The 21,708-nt window shown below is 40.5% G+C and overlaps 1 protein-coding gene across 1 annotated transcript in view; it reads right to left on the reverse strand.

Annotated features, from left to right (window-relative positions):
* The window catches only part of ADCYAP1R1 (ADCYAP receptor type I), a 133,437-nt gene that overhangs the window by 42,903 nt on the left and 68,826 nt on the right, over positions 1-21,708 (reverse strand). The window contains exon 4 of the mRNA XM_008502214.2: positions 9,521-9,628. Coding sequence (XP_008500436.2) covers positions 9,521-9,628 — 108 coding nt within the window. The remainder of the gene's footprint in view (positions 1-9,520; positions 9,629-21,708) is intronic.

The raw sequence follows: 21,708 nt of genomic DNA on the forward strand, positions 1-21,708 counted from the left end.
GGGGGAAAGTGATGCAGAATTGGGTGCTAGGCTTTTACAATCTCATTAGCAGGATCTGCAGAAAGTGTCAGACAGGTGAAGCCTTCAAGATTCCTTCACCTTTCCCTAGTTTCATAGAATTATAGATTTGTCTGGGTTGGAAGGGACCTCTGAGATCATCAAGTCCAACCCTTGATCCACTACCGCCGCGGTTCCCAGACCACGAGTGCCACATCCAGTCTCTTTAGAAATATCTCCAGACACGGAGAATCCACTACTTCCCTGGGCAGCCCATTCCAATGTCTGATCACTCTCTCCGTAAAGAAATTCTTTCTAATCTCCAACCTAAACCTCCCCTGGCACAACTTGAGACCCTGCCCTCTTGTCTTGCTGAGAGTTGCCTGGGAAAAGAGCCCAACCCCCCCCTGGCTCCAACCTCCTTTCAGGGAGTTGGAGAGAGTGATGAGGTCTCCCCTGAGCCTCCTCATCTCCAGACTGAACACCCCCAGCTCCCTCAGCCTCTCCTCATAGGATCTGTGCTCGAGTCCCTTCACCAGCCCAGTTGCCTCCTTTGGACCTGCTCCAGGATCTTGATATCCTTCCTAAACTGAGGGGCCCAGAACTGGACACAGGACTCAAGCTGTGGCCTCACCAGGGCTGAGTACAGGGGCAGAATCACTTCCCTGGACCTGCTGGCGACACTGTTCTGGATGCAGGCCAGGATGCCATTGGCCTTCTTGGCCACCTGGGCACACTGCTGGCTCATGTTCAGCTTCCTGTCAATCCAGACTCCCAGGTCCCTTTCTGCCACTCTGTGCCCAGCCTGTAGCTCCCCATGGGGTTGTTGTGGCCAAAGTGCAGGACCCGGCACTTGGACGTGTTGAACTTTATCCCATTGGAATCAGCCCAACTCTCCAGTCTGTCCAGGTCCCTCTGCAGAGCCCTCCTGCCTTCCAGCTGATCCACACTCCCCCCCAGCTTAGTGTCATCTGCAAATTTGCTGATGATGGACTCAATCCCCTCATCTAAATCATCAATAAAGATATTGAACAGAACTGGGCCCAACACTGATCCCTGGGGGACACCACTAGTGACTGGCCGCCAACAGGATGCAGCCCCGTTCAGCACCACTCTCTGGGTCCAATAGAGATAACTGCTTCCCTTCACATTTTTCAGGAATTTTGCATTGTCCAGCCTCATGTCCCACAGACAATACTTTAAACTATAGGATGAAAGTTATCAGCACCATTGGGATATACTGGATGTTGTCATTCCCCTGACCAAAGGGATTTGTGAGCACCATGTTTGCACAGAGATGGTGCTGTTCACTGCATTTAGAAAACAGGAAAACAGGCAAAGGGCAATAATGAGTAAGATTAGGAATTCTGGTTAATATTTGGGTGACTGAATAAGAACTGCTGCCTAAGGTAATCTAAAGAACTGATCCTGTGGGACAAACAGGTCCCACCCAATTTACTCACCTGAGGATATGTTCATCTGCTCTTTAAGTCTCCTCCCATAAAGGGCAAAGAGATTAAACCTCAGGGAGTGATTAGTTTTAGCCATTTACTGTAGAATGAGATAAACCAGTTTCTGCAACTCTTTATCCAGGGGCTTTTTTGCAAAGGAATGTGTAAAGTGATAGAAGTGATATACAAGTCCTTTCTTCTACTCCATGCTAATTTGAGGGTGCAATGCTTAATGATGTGGAGACAAGAAGACCCTGGAAGTCACAGAATACCACTGAGGTCCTACATGGAGAACATAAAGGCCATAATTCATAGGGCTGGCTGAGGCCCTACAATGTGATGTATAGATGTGATGAAAGTTATGAATTTTTCTTTTCTGCCTCTTTCTTATCAAAGAGTATGAAATTACCAGTAGACTGAGGTCACCATAGCAACTGCCAGGCATCATCTAAACATGATGTGTATGCTTCCTAGGAGGCTGGCTGTTAGAGGAGCATCCATCAGAGTGCAAGATCAGCACAAATATAATTAAAGGACCTCCGAGCTCTGGTGAAGGCAGGGATCATATTTCAGAGAAAAGCTTTGAATGGATAAAAACACAGAAAATGAGAAATGGTTCTTAAGGAGGTTATCAGTTATGAAATAAGTCCCAGAGGAGAAAGCATATTAAATCGCTTGCTTAAAGGCAAAAAGGAATGTTTGCCCACCATAGCTAAAATCTTGCAATCAACTGAAACTCCATTCTCAATGATTTGAGCCAAGAGGAGAAAGAAGAATAGAGGAAAGTCTGCTAGCAAAGGTTGAACCTATTATCTTGTTCTGTCCAAGAATTCTCCAAAGTGCTCAGCAGCTCTCAGTATATTTCACCCTTTCACACATCCCAAATTAACTTTCAGATCATATTGACAAAGGCCTTGAGTTCCTTTACACGTTTCCCTTAGCCACTGCAGGATGTCATCTCACAAAAGATCAAGGACTTGATCTTTACCTGAAATGCTCTTGGTCACATTATATATTTGAGTACCAGAGGCACAGTATTTTGTCCCTATAATTTGGTGGGAAAGGCCATAAAATGTCCTTGTCCTGCAAAAAGAGTCTGTGAGGCCTTAACTACTTGATGAGAAATGAAGATAAAGTTGCTATTGTTTGATATTAATATTTACCTACCAATTCCCTCTTCACTGCAGATAAATTTTTTGATGCTGTGACCAAGGAGACATGCTTAATTATAGCCTGTCCTCCTCACTTTGGAAGAGATGAATAATCCCATGGCTTTACTGCCTGTGCAAAGCCTAGGGAGGAAAAACAGCAGGAAGGAAATGGTTATCTAGTGAGTATTATTATCTTGGTTATTGGCAAGACTTATTATTTTAACATCAATACTTGTTAGGTCTCATGTACTCATTCTTTGTGTCACAAAGAACTTGCCAAGCATTAAGCAACAATAACACATGCAATCTGCAGACAGCTTTGGAAGCTGTCTAAAGCCCTTAGCTGATATATATAATTAAAAAAAAACAGATACCTTTGCACTGAACTCACTTCTAAATACTACATTGGACCTTATATAAAGTGAAGGATGAAACTATGAAATGCACAGCGTGGCTGTAGCTTCAAAGATTAAGAAATAGAAATAGCTCCTTATTGTTCCCATAATACAAATTATATGGGATGGGTCACGTCTGTTTTTTAGAAAGAATTCCTTGGTTCCAGCATTTTATTTCCCTCAGTTTTCATGCAGGATGCTGAAATACCCAGAAGGGATGAGATATATAACGTGGATAGAAATCCAGACCTTTGTGTTGATCTTTTGCTTTGCCTGTTTGACAGGCAAATGCAATTTGCAGTTTCAGTTTGCTGGAATGCTGACTTTAATTTCAGCTGGTAGCAAAGCAAAACTGCATCTCCTCCAGAAGAAGAAAATAAATCTTCCAGATAAATGTTATTGTTTAGGATGCTTCTAACCTGTAAGTCACCTTTTCTTTCTGACCATATCAAAAACTGTCACTACATAACCCAAACTAACAGAAACTGGAACTTGCAAACATTTTCAACAGCTTTCAAAATGGGAAGAAGGTTACTTTGGTTGTCTTTTCACCCAGTTTGGGAGTTCCATACTCTTTTCACAGAGATGTAGCAAGCACTTAATGACTTTCCCTGGACTGTTTCCCCAGAAATGACACAGGAAAGCTTCCCACGTATGAAGATGTAGCATCACTTCCCCTCTCATTAACTCTTCTCTTTTCATCCTGTTCTGTCTGATTAAGGATAACATCTAAAGTCAGATAGGAGAAAAAAAGCCACAGATGGCTTCCCAAATCCAATTAACCCTGAATTTATAAATCCCATTGTTCCCCCATGATATCTCCAGTGCAGAATATATGAATCATAGAATCATAGAATCGACTGGGTTGGAAGGGACCTCAGAGATCATCAAGTCCAACCCTTTTACTACCGTTGTGGTTGCTAGACCGTGGCACTGAGTGCCACATCCAGTCTCTTTTGAAATATCTCCAGAGACGGAGAATCCACTACTTCCCTGGGCAGCCCATTCCAATGCTTGATCACTCTCTCCGTAAAGAAATTCTTTCTCATCTCCAACCTAAACCTCCCCTGGCACAACTTGAGACCGTGCCCTCTTGTCTTGCTGAGAGTTGCCTGGGAAAAGAGCCCAACCCCCCCCCTGGCTCCAACCTCCTTTCAGGGAGTTGGAGACAGCGATGAGGTCTCCCCTGAGCCTCCTCTTCTCCAGCCTCAACACCCCCAGCTCCCTCAGCCTCTCCTCATAGGATCTGTGCTTGAGTCCCTTCACCAGCCTGGTTGCCCTCCTTTGGACCTGCTCCAGGACCTCGATATCCTTCCTAAGCTGAGGGGCCCAGAACTGGACACAGGACTCGAGGTGTGGCCTCACCAAGGCTGAGTACAGGGGCAGAGGTTTGGTGTTTTTACAACAGAGTACTTAAATATATCCCAGTGTTTTTTATGGGATCAGTAATAGACTATTTTACATTCTTTGTTCTCAGGAATATCTATATAAATATAATATATAAATATAATATATAAATATAATTTAAATATACACAAAATATAAACATACACAAAATACAAATATAAATGTAAACATAAACATAACTTATAAATATAATATATATATCTAAATATCCATACAATATCTATAAAATAAAAATATCTATCTATCTATATAAATATATAGAAAAATATCTATCAAAATGAAGCTTGTTGGCTGACCACTCAAGTCACATAACGTCCAGAGCAGCACCAAGCCCAACACTTTGAATCAAAAGTGTGAGTTTAGGATATAAATGCCTCTTAAATTCTATAATATGTGGATACATTCCTTATTCTACTGGGTTTTAATTAGGACTCCCTAATCCTCATATCAACATAGGATGCATTTTATGTCTTTGGTAAAAATGATGCACATTTTGTCTGATTTACAAAGTGAACCATGCGTTGTAGAAATGTTCATTTTGGGTATAGCAGGCAGTGTCCTAGAGTGAGCACTACATAAACATTCTGAATTTGTGGAAGATTCAGAAAGAGCTAATCATATTTATTATTTGGATTTCTGAATTAAAATGCTGTGAAAAAAAGTATTTTTCAATGTGGAGGGTGTGGCAATGCTCAGAAACCACCTCTTGGGATGTGTATTACTTTTCCATTCCAATCAAAGATCTAAAAATATTCTAATTTCTGCTCTGGTTATTGGGTTTCTTTCAATGATCTTTTTGAGTAATGTTCTGTAGCTCTGTAGGTTCCAGAATATCTCAGGTGTGCAGGGAAAAGAAAGAAAAGCACAGACTTGGCCTCTGTAGATTTCCACTGCCAAGCAGCACCATTTGTGTCAAAAAAAAAAGAAAAAAAAAGGAAAAAACCCAAAACAGAGAAAATTCCCCAGCTGGGAATTCAGATCACTTTGTAGGGGTTATCTCTAGGTCTAGCTCTGCCATACTGGAATCCAGCATTACAGCTTGACACACTTTTTTTCTTCCCTTCTGAAGGTGCCTTGGAATGTTTTAAATGTACCCTGTGATTGTCTCTGGAGTTGGTACTGGGAAGGTAATGGATAAAGAATAATATACAACAGTGACATCATGGAAGATATAGCTCTTTGAGAATGAAATTGTGACTTTCTTGATAAGAAGAAATGAATGCTAAAGAGAAAAATATAATATTTAGGAGAGCCCTAGAAGGACAGCAACTGTAAACCCTTAACCTATTAGATTAGAAAAGAGGAGTTAATGTGTTTTGGGTTTTTTTCATGTGGAGAGGTTTTGAGAATGATCTTTTTGTCCACAATCTGCATCTGAAAGGAAATGAAAAATCTGGTGATTCTGGAGGAGGAAAGAGGTGAAATGGAATTTTACAAGGGTCAGCAGCCCCAGTGTGGGATTTACCATTGGGTTTTCTATATGGTGTTGACAGCAGCTCAAATGTCACTCTTCAGTTCAATTGCAGTGAAAGTAAGAGCAGAGTATATTTTCAACTCAAGACCAGCAACAGCTGGTATTTTTATCTAAATCCAGTTTATTTAGTTCATTTTTATTTTGTAGTCTTTTTTCTCCCTGCATGTGCAAATCAGACTTCACAGTCAAGGAAGCCAAATTCCTTTCTGAACTTCATAAAACAAACAGCCTCCTCCAGTGATTTCCGTAATCTCAAGATAAGCATTTCAGACAGGTCAGAGGAAACATCTTTTTACAGGCACCCATTGCTTCCTCTTTCCTGAGACAGAAATCTGGGTGATGACTTCAGACTTGGACACAGAACTTTGAAATACCCAGAACCAAGTGAGGTAACTCCTACCCTCTCTTTAAAATTAACATTTCCCCACACATTTTTGCCTGTTGTTATACAAGCAACTGCACCTATAGATGTTTCAGTGCTTCACAGGACAAACTTTTAAAAAGAATTGTTTCAAATGATTACTACTGTTTGCAAAAATGATTCATGGTCATATAAAAATGTTGATGTATTGAGGATGGATGTTCCATTGATAAATATTAGTGTCAGTGCCTAGACTGCTTACACATTCTAGAAATACACCAGCAGCCAGAGGATATTAAAACAATCTATAAAATGTAATTAGCTGTGTCTCAGAAATATTTTAGTAATCTAATAACCCTCTATTTAAGGAATTGTCATAAAATGTGACTTCTTTCATTAAGCCCTCATTGAAAAAAAATATACTTGGCTAATTTAAATTAGCAGCAATGATAGAGAAAGCTGATGCTGATTCACCCAGCAGAGTGATTATGGATATAGGTATTTCTGCCCTGGGATCAGTAGTGGAAGTCCAGCTGGATCTGTAGAGATTTCAAACTATTCCAGATTAAATGTTTATTTATTTACCAAATGAATTATGAATTTTGGTTTTGTTCCTACTGCACAGATGTTCAAAACCCCTACAAAACCAGCACTACAAGAGGTAACAGCTGTCACTTTTATGAGTGATCCTATAAGTAGATGAAACAACCAGGACACATCTTTACACTGGACTGACTACTCCTCCTTTAGGGTCAGATTCTCACCCTGTTACAGGTGAGATGTGAAGCACAGGATGTGAACAAGTCTGTAAATAATCTCAAAATATTATTTCAGCCCTTTATTTTACATAGTTCTAGTTGTAATGGAGATATTAATTTTTACATAAATATTGATTTTATTTTTCTAAAATGTATATTGTTTTTTCATGGAAATAAATAAAGAAGTAGATCCTTCCCATTAACAGATAACAAGTTATTTTAGCTCTGGGCTAGATCATGTTGAGCTAACCTTGTCTTTGAGGAGGGAGATGGGTTAGATAACATCAGTGACACCAAGCCTGGAGACAGCCTGGGCTGCAGTGCCCATGCACAGGTGGAGATCACAGTTCTGAGGGATATGGCTCAGGCAAAGAGAACAGTCAGGACCCTGAATTTTGGGAAAGCAAAATTCCATCTTCTCAAGGAATTAGTCAATAGGACCCTCTGGGAAACCTCCTCAAGGATAAGGGAGAAAAAGAGTTGGCAGATTTTGAAGGACTTTTTTCTACAGAGAATTCGAGCTCTTGATCTCCAGGTGCTCAGGCAAGGAAGGCAAGAGACCAACATGGTTGAGTCAAGACTTTCTGGCCAAACTAAAGGACTGTCCTGTAGATGTACATGGGACTGCTCTCATGACACCTCTGACAATATCCCTGAACACTGCAATCAAAACAGGCAGGGAGGGAGAGAGAGAGAAAATTGTTTAACTTGAGGAGATGTAGGAGGTGGAGATTAGAAGCCACCAAAAAGGAAGGATCTTAATGAAAATCTGGACAGGCACTATCTTGAGCAACAGGCCTCCTGCAGTTAAATCAGGAGATAACAATACAGCAGCCATCTGTTGATGCACAATAAATAACATAAAAGCAATTTGCCTGCAGGCTCTGAGCATCATTGATAATGGCAGAGCAAAAACCTCTATGTGAGTGTACATCCTGCACAAAGGATGACCAGAATTGCTTTGGCAATCAGGCTGAATGACAAGTACTCAACAAAAATTGATTACAAAGTAATCAAGTACAGCAAAGAAAACAAAAAAATAAGGGAGGGAGTAATATAGGAAGAAACCTGAGTGGATGCTGATGTATTGTTTTAAACGTGGTTGTGGCCATGGAACCAATACTACAGCAGTAAAAATTAAGTATAATTATCCTGGCTATAATTAAAGCACACAGAATTACAGTAATAATTATATTTTTATACCTGATATTTAAAAGAGGGACTTACCTTTCCTCATTAAAAAATTAAGTACTTAGTTTAAGCTAATTTCCCTCAGTACTTGCTGGGTAAAGAGAGATATCTCCAAGCTATGATTCACCTCATGTTTCTTGGAATTAACATTAAATTGCCTTCTGTGGGTCTCTTTCTCTCCACTGACTATGGAGTCCAGAGAGTTTCACATGGGTAAATTTAGGTAATGATCACTCTTAAATTCCTTTCCATTTCACAAGAGCATTGGCACTTGCTTCAGTTTCCAGATGGGTTCACAGGGATGTATTTAAGGATAAAGATTTCAGCATTGCTGGAGCAGAGCATGGAACACTTATTGTCTGCCACAAATTGTACTCTATTGGGGTTTTGGACTTAAGACTATAAATTAATGGTTAATTGGCAAAATAATCTTTAGGAAAAATGATACTGGGAGACAATGGTGAACATGGTCCTCAATAGACAGTGATAATTAAGTGGTCTGCAGTAGAATAGGTGGCTGGCTAGGAGGACATGGGGAAAACTGTGTTAATTATTAGCATGGGATTGTTGTTAGCTAGCATAGATGGAAGGACTTCACCCATGAAATGGAATCATGAAAAAAATAATAAAAAAAAGGAATTTCAAGAAAATCTCTAATCCATCTATTTGCTGTAAACATGGTAATAGTTATTTCCTCCTCTTCACACACTCTCATTTTGACCTGGCAAATTTCCATGCGTTTCATAAGTTAAAAGAATCAAGAAAAGGACAAGAGACTTTTTGCATCATGCAGTCAGTAGTTTGCTCAGTCTTGCCATTAAAAAATGTTGGGTAATGTTAATAACCAGGTCAGATAGTACTGTTACTACTAGGGTAGGTTGTCCTTTTAGCAGCAGCTTCATTTGAGAGCAGCAGCTGGCATGTATAAGGTTGGAAGCCAGCATCTAATAGGGTTTATTTACAAAGCATGATGAGTCCTTAGGCATGAGTAGAACCCAGCTCTTTATTTTAATTATTTTCTAAAATACGTTTGAGTTGTGATGCTGAAATATCCAAGACTCAAACACAGCTTCAGGTATTGCCATGTTGTACAGAATGTGCAGGCTTTTTTCACACACTCCCTCCCATCCTTGCACACACACCCATACAAACATCTGCACACAAACAACCTGCTTTTCTCCAGTAATTTTTTTTAAAACTCTAAAGCCCAACTCAAGATATCTGTGGAGTTTTTTTGATTTCACTTTATACTAAGTATCTATGTGAGGTTTTACACTCATGTTGGCCATGCAGCTTTACCAGATAGAGTCAAAGAACAAAGAGAAAAGACTTTACCATCTTCAGAGATGATAAATCTAAAGAGTGCAGGGCACTTGACAAAGACGATTTCACCCACGCTTGCAGGTTTCCAGCATGTAATGTTGTCCCACATTCCTGGGCAACCTGGAGAAGAGAAGGGATAAAATACATAAGTGGTGTAAATTAATTTCTTTTCTCATTCTGTTATTCTGTTTTATTGTTGATTCTTCTAACCATTTATATCTGCCTATTCAGAACATTAAACATGGCAATTTTGTAATAAGTTTTCTCTGGAATAAAATAAGTTTTGTTCATAGGCATAGCATAAAATCTGTAGTGGTGAGCTGTAGGCATGGCACAATGACCAGATTCTGTCCTAGCAGAAGACATTTCTTAGTTCCAGTTCAGTCACTCCAACATACATCAGAAACAATTTTATCCTTGAGTATATTGTTACTTTAGTACCATTTAGCTTGCTTCCATTATTGCTGAGTTAAATCTTTAGGTATCTTTAATTCATATTCTATACGTTTCTCTAAACCCTGTCAAAGGTTGTATACTGGCACATTTTGGAATTTGATTCAGGGAGATGACTGGGAACTGAAAAACAGATTCTGCTTCATGCTACAGCCAGTTTTGTGGATGTGTGTTACAGAATCATTCCAGTTGGAAAAGATCTTCAAGACCATTGAGTCCAACCATAACCCAACTCTACCAAGTCCAGTGCTTAAAACACATTCCCAAGCACCACATCTACACATCTTTCAAACACCTCAAGGGATGGTGATTCAGCCCCCTCCCTGGGCAGCCTATGCCAGTGTTTAATTAACCTTTCAGAGAAGAAATTTCTTCTAATATCTAATCTACACCTCCTCTGGTGCAACTTGAGACCACTTCCTCTTGTCCTGTTGCTTGTTACTAGGGAGAAGAAACCAACCCCCACCTCACTTCAATCTCCTTTCAGGGAGCTGTAGAGAGCAAAGAAGTCTCCCCTGAGCCTCCTTTTCTCAAGAATAAACAACCCCAATTCCATCAACAGCTTTGTAAACACCTTGTGATTTAGATCTTTCACCAGCTTTGAAGCTCACCTCTTTCTGGTAGTTCATGTTCTTAAAAAAGTACTGCAAGTAGAAATGTCCTCGATTAGTAAAGAACCACCATGATATAACTCACTACATTTACTGCAGGTTTTGATCTGTAGAATATGGCCTCACAATGTCAAAAGGATGGTTTTGATCTGTAAAGATTTCTTACATAAGCTAAAGATAGAATCAGTCCTTTAACAACCGTTCAGAGCTTCAGGAACAAGCTTTGAACTGAAGATCTGAGTGATGGAGAACCAACCTCCTGTTCCATGGATGCATAAATAGGAAATGATGGAATTCTGGGTGGGAGTTGTCTTCTCTAAGGATGTGGGGGAAGATCAGGCCCCATATTCTATGTTAAAGATAAGAATGGAGCTCAGGTCCTGCTTCTTTATCACTGTCAGAGGAATGACAACCTCCAATCAGCTGTCAAGAAGCAGAAGCCCTCCTGTAATTTTTGTAAACTACAGTTTTATTAACTCATAAACCAAAAAGACTTAACCAATATACAGAAAAACTCCTAGCAAACTCAAATTTCCTACTAATGTCTAAAAAAAAAATGACAGTGAAGGAACATCAAATGAGGATCATCTTCTCCCTCAGCAGGAAAAGAAAGAAAAACTAAATCTAAATAACTTCACTCCTTTTTTGCATTTCATGTTGAGATCAAGGACACAATTTTATCAGCCATTAAATGCCACAAGCTCTGCAGTTTTCTAAGTGATGTTCTCTTGATATTCTCTCTTGTGGACTATGTGCCAGAAAAAAAAAAGATCTTCAGTAAAACTGATAATACTTCAAAGTGTCATACCTCCCACCTGCCACTACTTGTGAGGTTTGGGTGATCAACATGTAAAAACAGTGTGGGCTTTATCAACTGTGGTGATACTAGCAGATTTCCATCATTAGAGCGTGTATGCTCACAGGGTTGGACTTGGTGTATCTTCTCCATCATAGAATCATAGAATTGGCTGGGTTGGAAGGGACCTCAGAGATCATCAAGTCCAACCCTTGATCCACTACTGCTGCAGTTCCCAGCCCATGGCACTGAGTGCCACATCCAGTCTCTTTTGAAATATCTCCAGACATGGAGAATCCACTACTTCCCTGGGCAGCCCATTCCAATGCCTGATCACCCTCTCCAGAAAGAAATTCTTTCTAATATCCAACCTAAACCTCCCCTGGCACAACTTGAGACCGTGCCTTCTTGTCTTACTGAGAGTTGCCTGGGAAAAGAGACCAACCCCCCCCTGGCTCCAACCTCCTTTCAGGGAGTTGTAGAGAGTGATGAGGTCTCCCCTGAGCCTCCTCTTCTCCAGCCTCAACACCCCCAGCTCCCTCAGCCTCTCCTCATAGGATCTGTGCTTGAGTCCCTTCACCAGCCCAGTTGCCTCCTTTGGACTTGCTCCAGCACCTCAATCTCCTTCCTGAACTGAAAGGCCCAGAACTGGACACAGGACTCAAGCTGTGGCCTCACCAGAGCTGAGTACAGGGGCAGAATCCCTTCCCTGGACCTGCTGGCCACGCTGTTCCTGATCCAGCCCAGGATGCCATTGGCCTTCTTGGCTACCTGGGCACACTGCTGGCTCATGTTCAGCTTCCTGTCAATCCAGACTCCCAGGTCCCTTTCTGCCTGGCTGCTCTCCAACCAATCTGTGCCCAGCCTGGAGCTCCCCATGGGGTTGTTGTGGCCAAAGTGCAGGACCCGGCACTTGGCCGTGTTGAACCTCATCTCGTTGGGATCAGCCCAACTCTCCAGTCTGTCCAGGTCCCTCTGCAGAGCCCTCCTGCCTTCCAGCTGATCCACACTCCCCCCCAGCTTAGTGTCATCTGTGAGATTGCTGATGATGGTCTCAATCCCCTCATCTAAATCATCAATGAAGATATTGAACAGACCTGGGCCCAACACTGATCGCTGGGGGACACCACTAGTGACCGGCTGCCAACTGGATGCAGCCCCGTTCAGCACCACTCTCTGGGCCCGGACCTCCAGCCAGTTCCTAACCCAGCACAGGGTGCCCCTGTCCAAGCTGTGGGCTGACAGCTTCTTCAGGAGGATGCTGTGGGAGACGGTGTCAAACGCTTTGCTGAAGTCCAGGTAGACCACTTCCACAGCCTTCCCCTCATCCACCAGTCGGGTCACCCAATCATAAAAGGAGATCAGGTTGGTCAGACAGGACCTGCCCTTCCTAAACCGTGCTGGCTGGATATGATCCCTTGCCCATCCTGCAAGTGCTGTGTGATTGCACTGAGGATGATCTGTTCCATGACCCTGCCAGGCACTGAGGTCAGGCTGACAGGCCTGTAGTTTTCCGCGTTCTCCTTCTGGCCCTTTTTGTGGATTGGAGTGACATTCACCAACTTCCAATCATCTGAGATGTCCCAGATCAGCTTCAGTGGCAGGGAATCAAGACTTCTGTTATCTCACAAAATATAAAACAGATCCTGCCATGTGTGTGGATAGGGCACTTCTGAGTGTTGCAGTGCATGAAGAATTAAGTCAGCCTCAAACAACACTGTTGTGATGTTATAATGATGGCATATGATAAGCAGCTGACAATCATTCTTGTGAATTAAAGGATGCAGCATCAGATCACATAATACAAATTGATAACCCTATAAAATCCTGACCCTGTTGCCTAAAAATCCACCAGTTTAACCAGATCCACCATAGTACAATATTACTGCAAAAATTCTCATTAAATCAATGCAGAAGTTAGAAAAAAAGGAATCTTTTATATTCCCCTCTCCTCCTCTCTTTCTCCAACTCCTACCCCAAGCTGTTTTCTTTGCCTGCTGAGGATCTCATTCTATAAGTAGGAGGGTTCACAAGAACATCTCTGAAAGTCTCCAAGTCTGTAGCTTGAAATGTTTTGTGATAGTCAACCTAACAGATAGAAATCACAATTGCATTAATCACTATTAGATTTTATTGTGTTTGATAGCTAGTCCACACAGTAAGAACTGCATTTACCATGTGAATCTGAAGTCATGTAGAAACAGATTTAAAGTTCAGTGATATATGGCTCTCTGTATCAAAGTGAAGAATATGTATATATATTTTTATATATATATATATATATATATGTGGTAATGAGATATTTGCTTACAAGAGGTGTTACAGGCAATACGAGTTGCAAATATGATCTTCTTTGGACCCCCTGCTAGCCTGAGTCACATAAATTAAATAGGTTTGGTAGGAAGAATGAAGATTTTCTTAATTCTTACTGTTACTTCAGCATCAGTTGTCTTCCAAACACTGGGATAGCAATAGATGCTGCAAAGCAACCAATGGAAGGAAACCAACAAAAATGGAAGGAAATCCTCACACTACAGAAAAGAAAGTGTAGATGAGGAATAAATATTTCACAGCACTGCCTATCAGACTCACTTAAATCAGGTGGTTTTTTGGGGTACTGCTATGCAGAATTAAAAAATAGCACAATTTAAAAAGACATTCTAAGTTCATTGTGTTAGAAAGCACTGATGAGCTGACACTGGAAGTGAGGGACAGAGAAGCAGAGAGTCAAGTAAATTGCCTTAGTTACTAAAATAATTCAGTGATGGAGATTTGAAAGAATTGTTCTCATCAATGAGAATATTATCCAAAAGTATATTTAAAACAAAGAATTCAGAAGAAGAAAGAAAAGGATGGCAAAAATTTAAATGGAATAAAAGCCAGTGTGAACAATCTCCTTACATTTGTAAACCATGATCCAGCCAGCATCTCCTGCTGGGTGAAATCTGCCCACAGAAATCAATGTGACTTGAGTGTAAAACTGCACAGCAGGGCTCTGCTCTGGCACTGACAATTTGTCTCTATCACCATGCAATGAAGGGGAACCAAGCTAGCTTTGAAAAGAGATCTTTCAGACACTCCAAGAAGCATGGTACAGCTTCAAGTGGACAAATTTTCCTGGTTCTTAGCATGTTAGACATCAATAATAACACGTTGGTTTAAAAGGTAAAGTTTCAAGTGTTGGAGTGAAAAGTGGTGGGCTTGCTAAAGGGTGGTTTAGGCAAGAAACCACCTTGCACGAAGCACAAACTCTGCCTTTCCTTCCAACATTTTAGTCTGCAGACTGAAATTCATATTTAGCAAACTTTGTGGGATTCATCTCAGCTAACAGAAGTGGTGTAAAGCTTGGCATTTGATTTTGGGTAAGTACTGATACCCTCTTTGTAGCACAGGCAGAAGAGAGCTTCACCTCGAGTCCTGTGTCCAGTTCTGGGCCCCTCAGCTCAGGAAGGAGATTGAGGTGCTGGAGCAGGTCCAAAGGAGGCAACTGGGCTGGTGAAGGGACGCAAGCACAGACCCTATGAGGAGAGGCTGAGGGAGCTGGGGCTGTTGAGGCTGGAGAAGAGGAGGCTCAGGGGAGACCTCATCACTCTCTACAACTCCCTGAAAGGAGGTTGGAGCCAGGGGGGGGTTGGGCTCTTTTCCCAGGCAACTCTCAGCAAGACAAGAGGGCAGGGTCTCAAGTTGTGCCAGGGGAGGTTTAGGTTGGAGATTAGAAAGAATTTCTTTCTGGAGAGGGTGATCAGGCATTGGAATGGGCTGCCCAGGGAAGTAGTGGATTCTCCGTGTCTGGAGATATTTCAAAAGAGCCTGGATGTGGCACTGAGTGCCATGGGCTGGGAACTGCAGCAGTAGTGGATCAAGGGTTGGACTTGATGATCTCTGAGGTCCCTTCCAACCCAGATGATTCTATGATTCTATGATCATATTCAGCTACTCGTCTCCTCTCCAATAGGATGGATGATTCTTTGGGAGCCCCCATCCCTTGTCACTGACTGAGAAATAGAGGTCATTCAACCATAGCATTGGTTAGGATTCTCTTAACTTCAAAGAGCTAAGATTTACCCTTTTATGTGTATTCATCTAAGCAAAGGTTCCTCTCTGGTTCATGAGAATTTTCCAGATAGAAAAAAGAGAATTTGAATATATTTAGAATATTTGCCAGATAGGGAAGTGCCTGAGTGAAGGAATCCAGCTGAGAGCTGGGACATGATAATGCAGGTTATGAACAGTGCCAGAAGAGCTGTGCAGCTCCAGAGCAATTCAAACCACAGGGAAACCACTGTGGCTACTTATGAAAAGCCACTTGATCTATCCCTACATCTCTGTCTCAAGCTCTTTCTTATAAAACTGAGATAAAACTCATGCATTGACTGCAAGATCTCTGTGGCAGGATCCAGCTTGTATTGTTCTTGTACTTGAAAAGTCCTTCAAAAAAGAGAGTCCTGATTTCAGCTGAAGCCCAGCGTGGATTTTATATGAATTTCACATGAAACCCCTGACACCTGAGTTTACAATCAATATTGTTGAAGCTGAGGGGAGTGCCTCATATACCCAAGGATGGATCTGACTTTTGTAGCCCCAGAAAAACAACCACACTTTCAGAGAAAGCCCAAAGGAGAAGGTCTGGATGTTTATCAATGCAGAACTTCTGATGTCATCTTAAAATTATACCTAGCACTAAAACCATTCTACTTATCTGCCCTCCATGGAGGTTCACACAAGCCTTGTTCCTGACCTTAGCTTCATATTAAGCTTCTTGGAACAATATGCTTTCTCTTTACCTTCTGCTCCTGGCAGCTGCTTTCCCACCTGAAGTGTCCAGACAAGCACAAGAAAAAGAAGAAAAAACCAAACAACAAAAAGCAAGTCATGCTGCCAGAATAGCAGTGGTAAACAGCCCTTCTGAAATTGTTTGTGTTCGCTTATATTCTTTTTGTCCTCTGTCTGTGTGCCTTGTGAGTTGCAGTTTTGATAGTGGATAGAGATAAAACCAGATTTTAGGCAGCCCTATAGATGAAGTTCACCAAGTTCAGTGAAAAGTTCTCACTTTAAATCCACTGTGGATGGAACCTCTTTATCTTCCACCAACATGAATTCATTATGTCACCAGGATTATGTGCAAAATTTTCTTTGTCTATAGATTTGTGTCTTATTTTCTCATGGTTACTCTGCTGCAACAGTTCTACAGTTCTACAGATACTTCTCTTAGTATCCCCAACATCTTCCCATGTCCTTATCCTGTCCCTGGTGCAACATGTCTTCTCATCTCTAATGAGATGGCAATCTCTAATTTTTGGCAAGAGAAGGTGCAAAAGCAGAGATGCTCTCTTTGGATGGCACGTTCCTGGGTACTAATTCACTGCTTGCTCATTCCTCTTAGTAAATTGGGTAAATTGGATACTTGTCCTCTACACACAAAGAATCCTTTCAACATCTTATACACAGCACACCATTTACACAAAACCTACAGGAATTTGTAGCTTTGAGAATAGTGCACCTAGGTCAGTGGACCCAAAATTTTTGGGTGAAGGAGGGAGTGAGAAATGAAATGACAGTACAATGGACAAAGGGATTTATGGATTCATACACTGACAAATGGGAATAGACAAGAATTGTCATAAAATTTATTTCTTTGGGAGATCAAGAAAAAATATAAATACAGAAATGTTAGTCCTCTGTATAAATTTTTTCATATATAAAGGCTTGAGATGGAAATCCATCCTTTTGGCTTACAGAGTTCAGTTTGATTTTCAGTTCCTCTCCTCATTTATCAATTTAAAATATCCCCTTCAAGGTCATATTGCCTTCAGGACAGTAATACCAAAGTAAATTTAATATTATTGTATATTGAACTGAACTATGTGATCCAGAATAACTTTTAAAGGGCATATTACATATAAAGCTCTTCAGAAAGAGGGAGTATATGAGATAGGTGCTCTCTGTTCTTTCATAAATCTAGGTAAATACCAAAATAAATTAAGGCTTAAATAAGGTCTGGGTATGGAACCTAGATTTTCAAAATTAATTGACATTTCAAAGTAAAAGTATCTTACAAGAACTATAAAAGAAATGGTCATTCCATAGGTGTTTCAAATGAGGTAGAAATCTGTCAGATTCCACAGTCTCTTTTGAAAGTCCAGGACGCAAAAGTAGAAAAGAAAAATCAGGTGAAATTCCAAATTTATAAAAGGAGAGAAAAAAGACAAAGAGGAGATAAAGTACTGAAGGATTTCTATGTTGGAAAAGAGAATATGTGATTGTGCAGAAAGAAAAAATGGCTCATTCCTTCCTTAATATGTGATATACAAAGCAGGCATGAAAGACAAAGTCCAAGAGGAAGCTGAGCAGAGAAAAAGTAAATTTTGGAATTATTTGAAGTCTATTTGTTCAGCATATGTAATCTTAACAATATAAACATTTTATAAGTGAGCCTGAGCTATGTTCACCTATATTTCTTTTACAGTGCCTGAAGGAAACCAGATACCTCCGGAGGGCACTGCTACAGGGTTTTTAAGAGAAATTATCCCCTGGGGATGGGTATTTTCCTTGTCTGTTCCCAAAAGGCATCATGAGAGAGTCTAATCTTAGGCTTAAAAGCACTGGAACTAAAGCAGAGGAATTTCACATGTAAAGTTGAAGTGACTCAGCTCAGAAAAATAAAGAAGAAAAATAAACTGGGCAGACTTCCCAGGAGCTGGCCCACCTTACTATTTTCCATTACCTATCTCTAGATAACTGCTGCCCCTAATATAAAGCCATGCAATGTTATAATAAGAATATTTAGAATCCACTGTCTAAGTAATAATTATGTAAATTATGATAGCATTTGTTATGGGTACATCATTATCAGTAAAGGGAGTTCTTTTAGGGGATGACATTTTCAGAGATCTAAGGCCTGAGAAGTACAGCACTGCTTTCAAAGAACTATTAAAAATATCAGCTTAATTTATAAAGAGAGAACACTGGAAAAAATGGAGATATTTCACTTCTTATCTTTCAAGCTAATCCTAGATTATATTAAAAAAATACATGTATTAAAAAATACAGTGAAAGAAACAGAAACTGTGGTTTTCCTTTGATTGCAATAGTAGATTTTATAGCAAAACATTAAAAAAAGATGAACTGAACAGGCTTTACCTCTCCAAAGACTAAGTGCATATATGCTTTGCATTTGCCAAACATAAGTTGTATAACTTAAAACTGGGACCTAATATTCTTTACCAGATTTAACAGAGAGAATTCACCTCATTTGGATGTTCTGCATCACTTTGGTTCTCCTTCCAGACTTAAGAAGACACACAAATTACAAATTAGAACTCCATACATATTCCCATTACTTTGATGGGTGGAAGAATAGGTACAAATACACCCTGAATTTACTGTTTGACCATGATCTGTCTCAGAGGTGAAAAGGCAATGAAGATCATAGAATCATAGAATTGGCTGGGTTGGAAGGGACCTCAGAGATCATCAAGTCCAACCCTTGATCCACTACTGCTGCAGTTCCCAGCCCATGGCACTGAGTGCCACATCCAGTCTCTTTTGAAATATCTCCAGGGATGGAGAATCCACTACTTCCCTGGGCAGCCCATTCCAATGGCTGATCACCCTCTCCTGAAAGAAATTCTTTCTAATATCCAACCTAAACCTCCCCTGGCACAACTTGAGACCCTGCCCTCTTGTCTTGCTGAGAGTTGCCTGGGAAAAGAGCCCAACCCCCCCCTGGCTCCAACCTCCTTTCAGGGAGTTGTAGAGAGTGATGAGGTCTCCCCTGAGCCTCCTCTTCTCCAGGCTGAACACCCCCAGCTCCCTCAGCCTCTCTTCATAGGATCTGTGCTTAAGTCCCTTCACCAGCCTGGTTGCCCTCCTTTGGACCTGCTCCAGGACCTCAATCTCCTTCCTAAACTGGGGTGCCCAGAACTGGACACAGTACTCCAGGTGTGATCTTCTGATTTGTGCAAAAACAGAACCATTAACCATTCATTCTCTTCAAGAGGCTGAAAAATTTTTGTCTACATCTCACATGAAACACACCTCAAAAGGAAAGGCTAATACTAAATGTTTTGGTTTTTTTTTTTTTTAATTTCCTTAAATAGCTTATATATGGCTAAGATCAGTTTTAAATGAATCTATCATTACAGAGGTATAAATTGTTGGGTTTTGTTGGGTTGGTTGTTTGTTTATTTTCTTTCTTTTCTTTTAAAGATTTTTAATTCTTTACAATCACAGGATATTTATTCTAAGCTCACATTTATTGCTGTCCTTGCATTGTTACCTGCCAAGGAAACCTCATCCAAGAAACTCTCCAGAATCCTTGAAGTTCTGCCAACCAATTGGCCTGGGGTGAGCTTGGGAGAATTTTAAGGGAAAACTTCAAGCCTGGCAAAATCATTGGAACATTTCTTTGTCTAATTATCTAGAAGAGCAAAAAGCCAATATCTGGGAAATGGAGAGGTGGCTTTTTTTGGAAAAAAAAAAAAAAAAAAAAAAAAAAGAAAGAAAGAACAGATTTCTTTAAAGAAAATGAAAAGGGTTAGCTATTCACCCATGAGAAAGTCACCACTTTGCTGCTCTGGAGGCAGAGAGTGTAAAATTACTCAAAAAATTAGGATATTTTATTCCAGCACTGCTGGAGGACAGAATGACACTTACAAGCTGACAGAACTTGAACTGGTGACAAGCTCACCAGCTGTGGGTAATCTGGCATCACTCAGGACATGGGTTATGTGAGATCATGGGGTACTGCTGGAGGCAATCTTGCCTGGCAGAGACTGGTATTCCACATTTCTTTTGTTGCTGGTGGCAGCCAGAATGATTCCCATCATCCTACTCCACCACCACACCATTCTAATGCATTTCTCTGTCTTCTTAGGAGAAGAAGAAACCATGCACTTTGCTTTATCAACTTTATCTTCCATTAATTAACCAAGAAGGAGAAAAAGATGCTATTCCATCACTGCCTAGAAGGGTTTGCACTCATCACAGTGCTGAAAATTTTAGTCCTTAAGTGACTGTTCCCAGAATAATTTGTAGGAAGAGTAATGTAAAACACTGGGTGGGTGAAGTGTACAAAGTTAAGACTTAGTTTGAGAAGAAAGCAATAGAATAAGAACCAGAAAGATGTGTTTCTCTTCCACATAACTCAACCCCTTCAGATCCACCCAAACTGATCCTCCCCTTCACAGGCACAAGAAGTGATTGAGTAAGAACAGGATGTGCCCTACCAGTTATGAATTTTTAGAATAGTTTCAATATTAACCAGGCCTACAATAAGTTGTGGTGATAGAAGAGGAGGATATAAATAAATATATATTATATATTTGTATATATATATATAATCTGTATTATATATAATCTGTATTATATATATGCTTCTTCCCCACAAGTTATAATGTGTCTAACAGCAAATTCTGGCTTTCCACTAGAGCTGTAGGTAAGGAATCTTTCCAACCTGTATTGTTTGTTACTATTTGTATATAGTATATCACTTGTATATCGTTGTCACTTTTGCCACCCATGGACAGTAGTGATAGCTGGCCCATTATGAGATTTATGGGCCTAGGAAGCAGACATCTGCAAAGAACACCAGAATAACTGGTTGCCATGGATACAGAGAAAGCAGACTATTTTTCAGTGTTTCTTTTTGGTATATTGGAAACAGCATTCCTTGGAAAATGGAGAGAGGATTTGGTTGAATGCAAGAAGATGAGAGGAAGTTTTGGTAGCAGGTCTCTTGAGCACTGAGGTTTCCCAATAATAAATTCAGGACTCTAAATCTGTTCTGTCACAATGAGAAAAAAAAAATCTTATACTAAATCCTGTTACACAGATATTAAGTTTCCTCAAAGGAATTTGTAAATTATCATTATTTAGGTTTCATGGTAGCTCTGGAGGTAAGACTATTTTCTGCTCTTTTTCTAGCTGGAAAACTAAACAAACCAAAACAAATGGTGACATTGCAAGCTAAACACTCTCTAGAGCATGAGTTGTGACAGAGCTCTGGAGCCAGCTACCCACCCCTTCATGTTCAGACTCCTGTGTTCCCCACTGTCTAGCTTTTCTATCATTTATAAATAGTTTTCTCAGTGGAAAAGGCATGTCTGCAGTAGAAGAAAACTTTTAACAGATCTTGGGCCAAATCCCTTCCTGATGTAGCCACAGGGACGCCAGCGTGGGTGCTCTTGAGAATCATTTATTCCTTGTTTACTCCTTCAAATCTTCTGAGAAGGAGAAATGACTGAATTAAATAATTTCATTTATTTCAGCATGCAAATTCCATCATTTCTCCTGGAAATTGTTCTAGTGGTGAATCAAGAAATTCCTTATTAGAACCCATG

Source organism: Calypte anna, chromosome 2, assembly GCF_003957555.1.
Source record: "Calypte anna isolate BGI_N300 chromosome 2, bCalAnn1_v1.p, whole genome shotgun sequence".
NCBI classification, from domain to species: domain Eukaryota; kingdom Metazoa; phylum Chordata; class Aves; order Apodiformes; family Trochilidae; genus Calypte; species Calypte anna.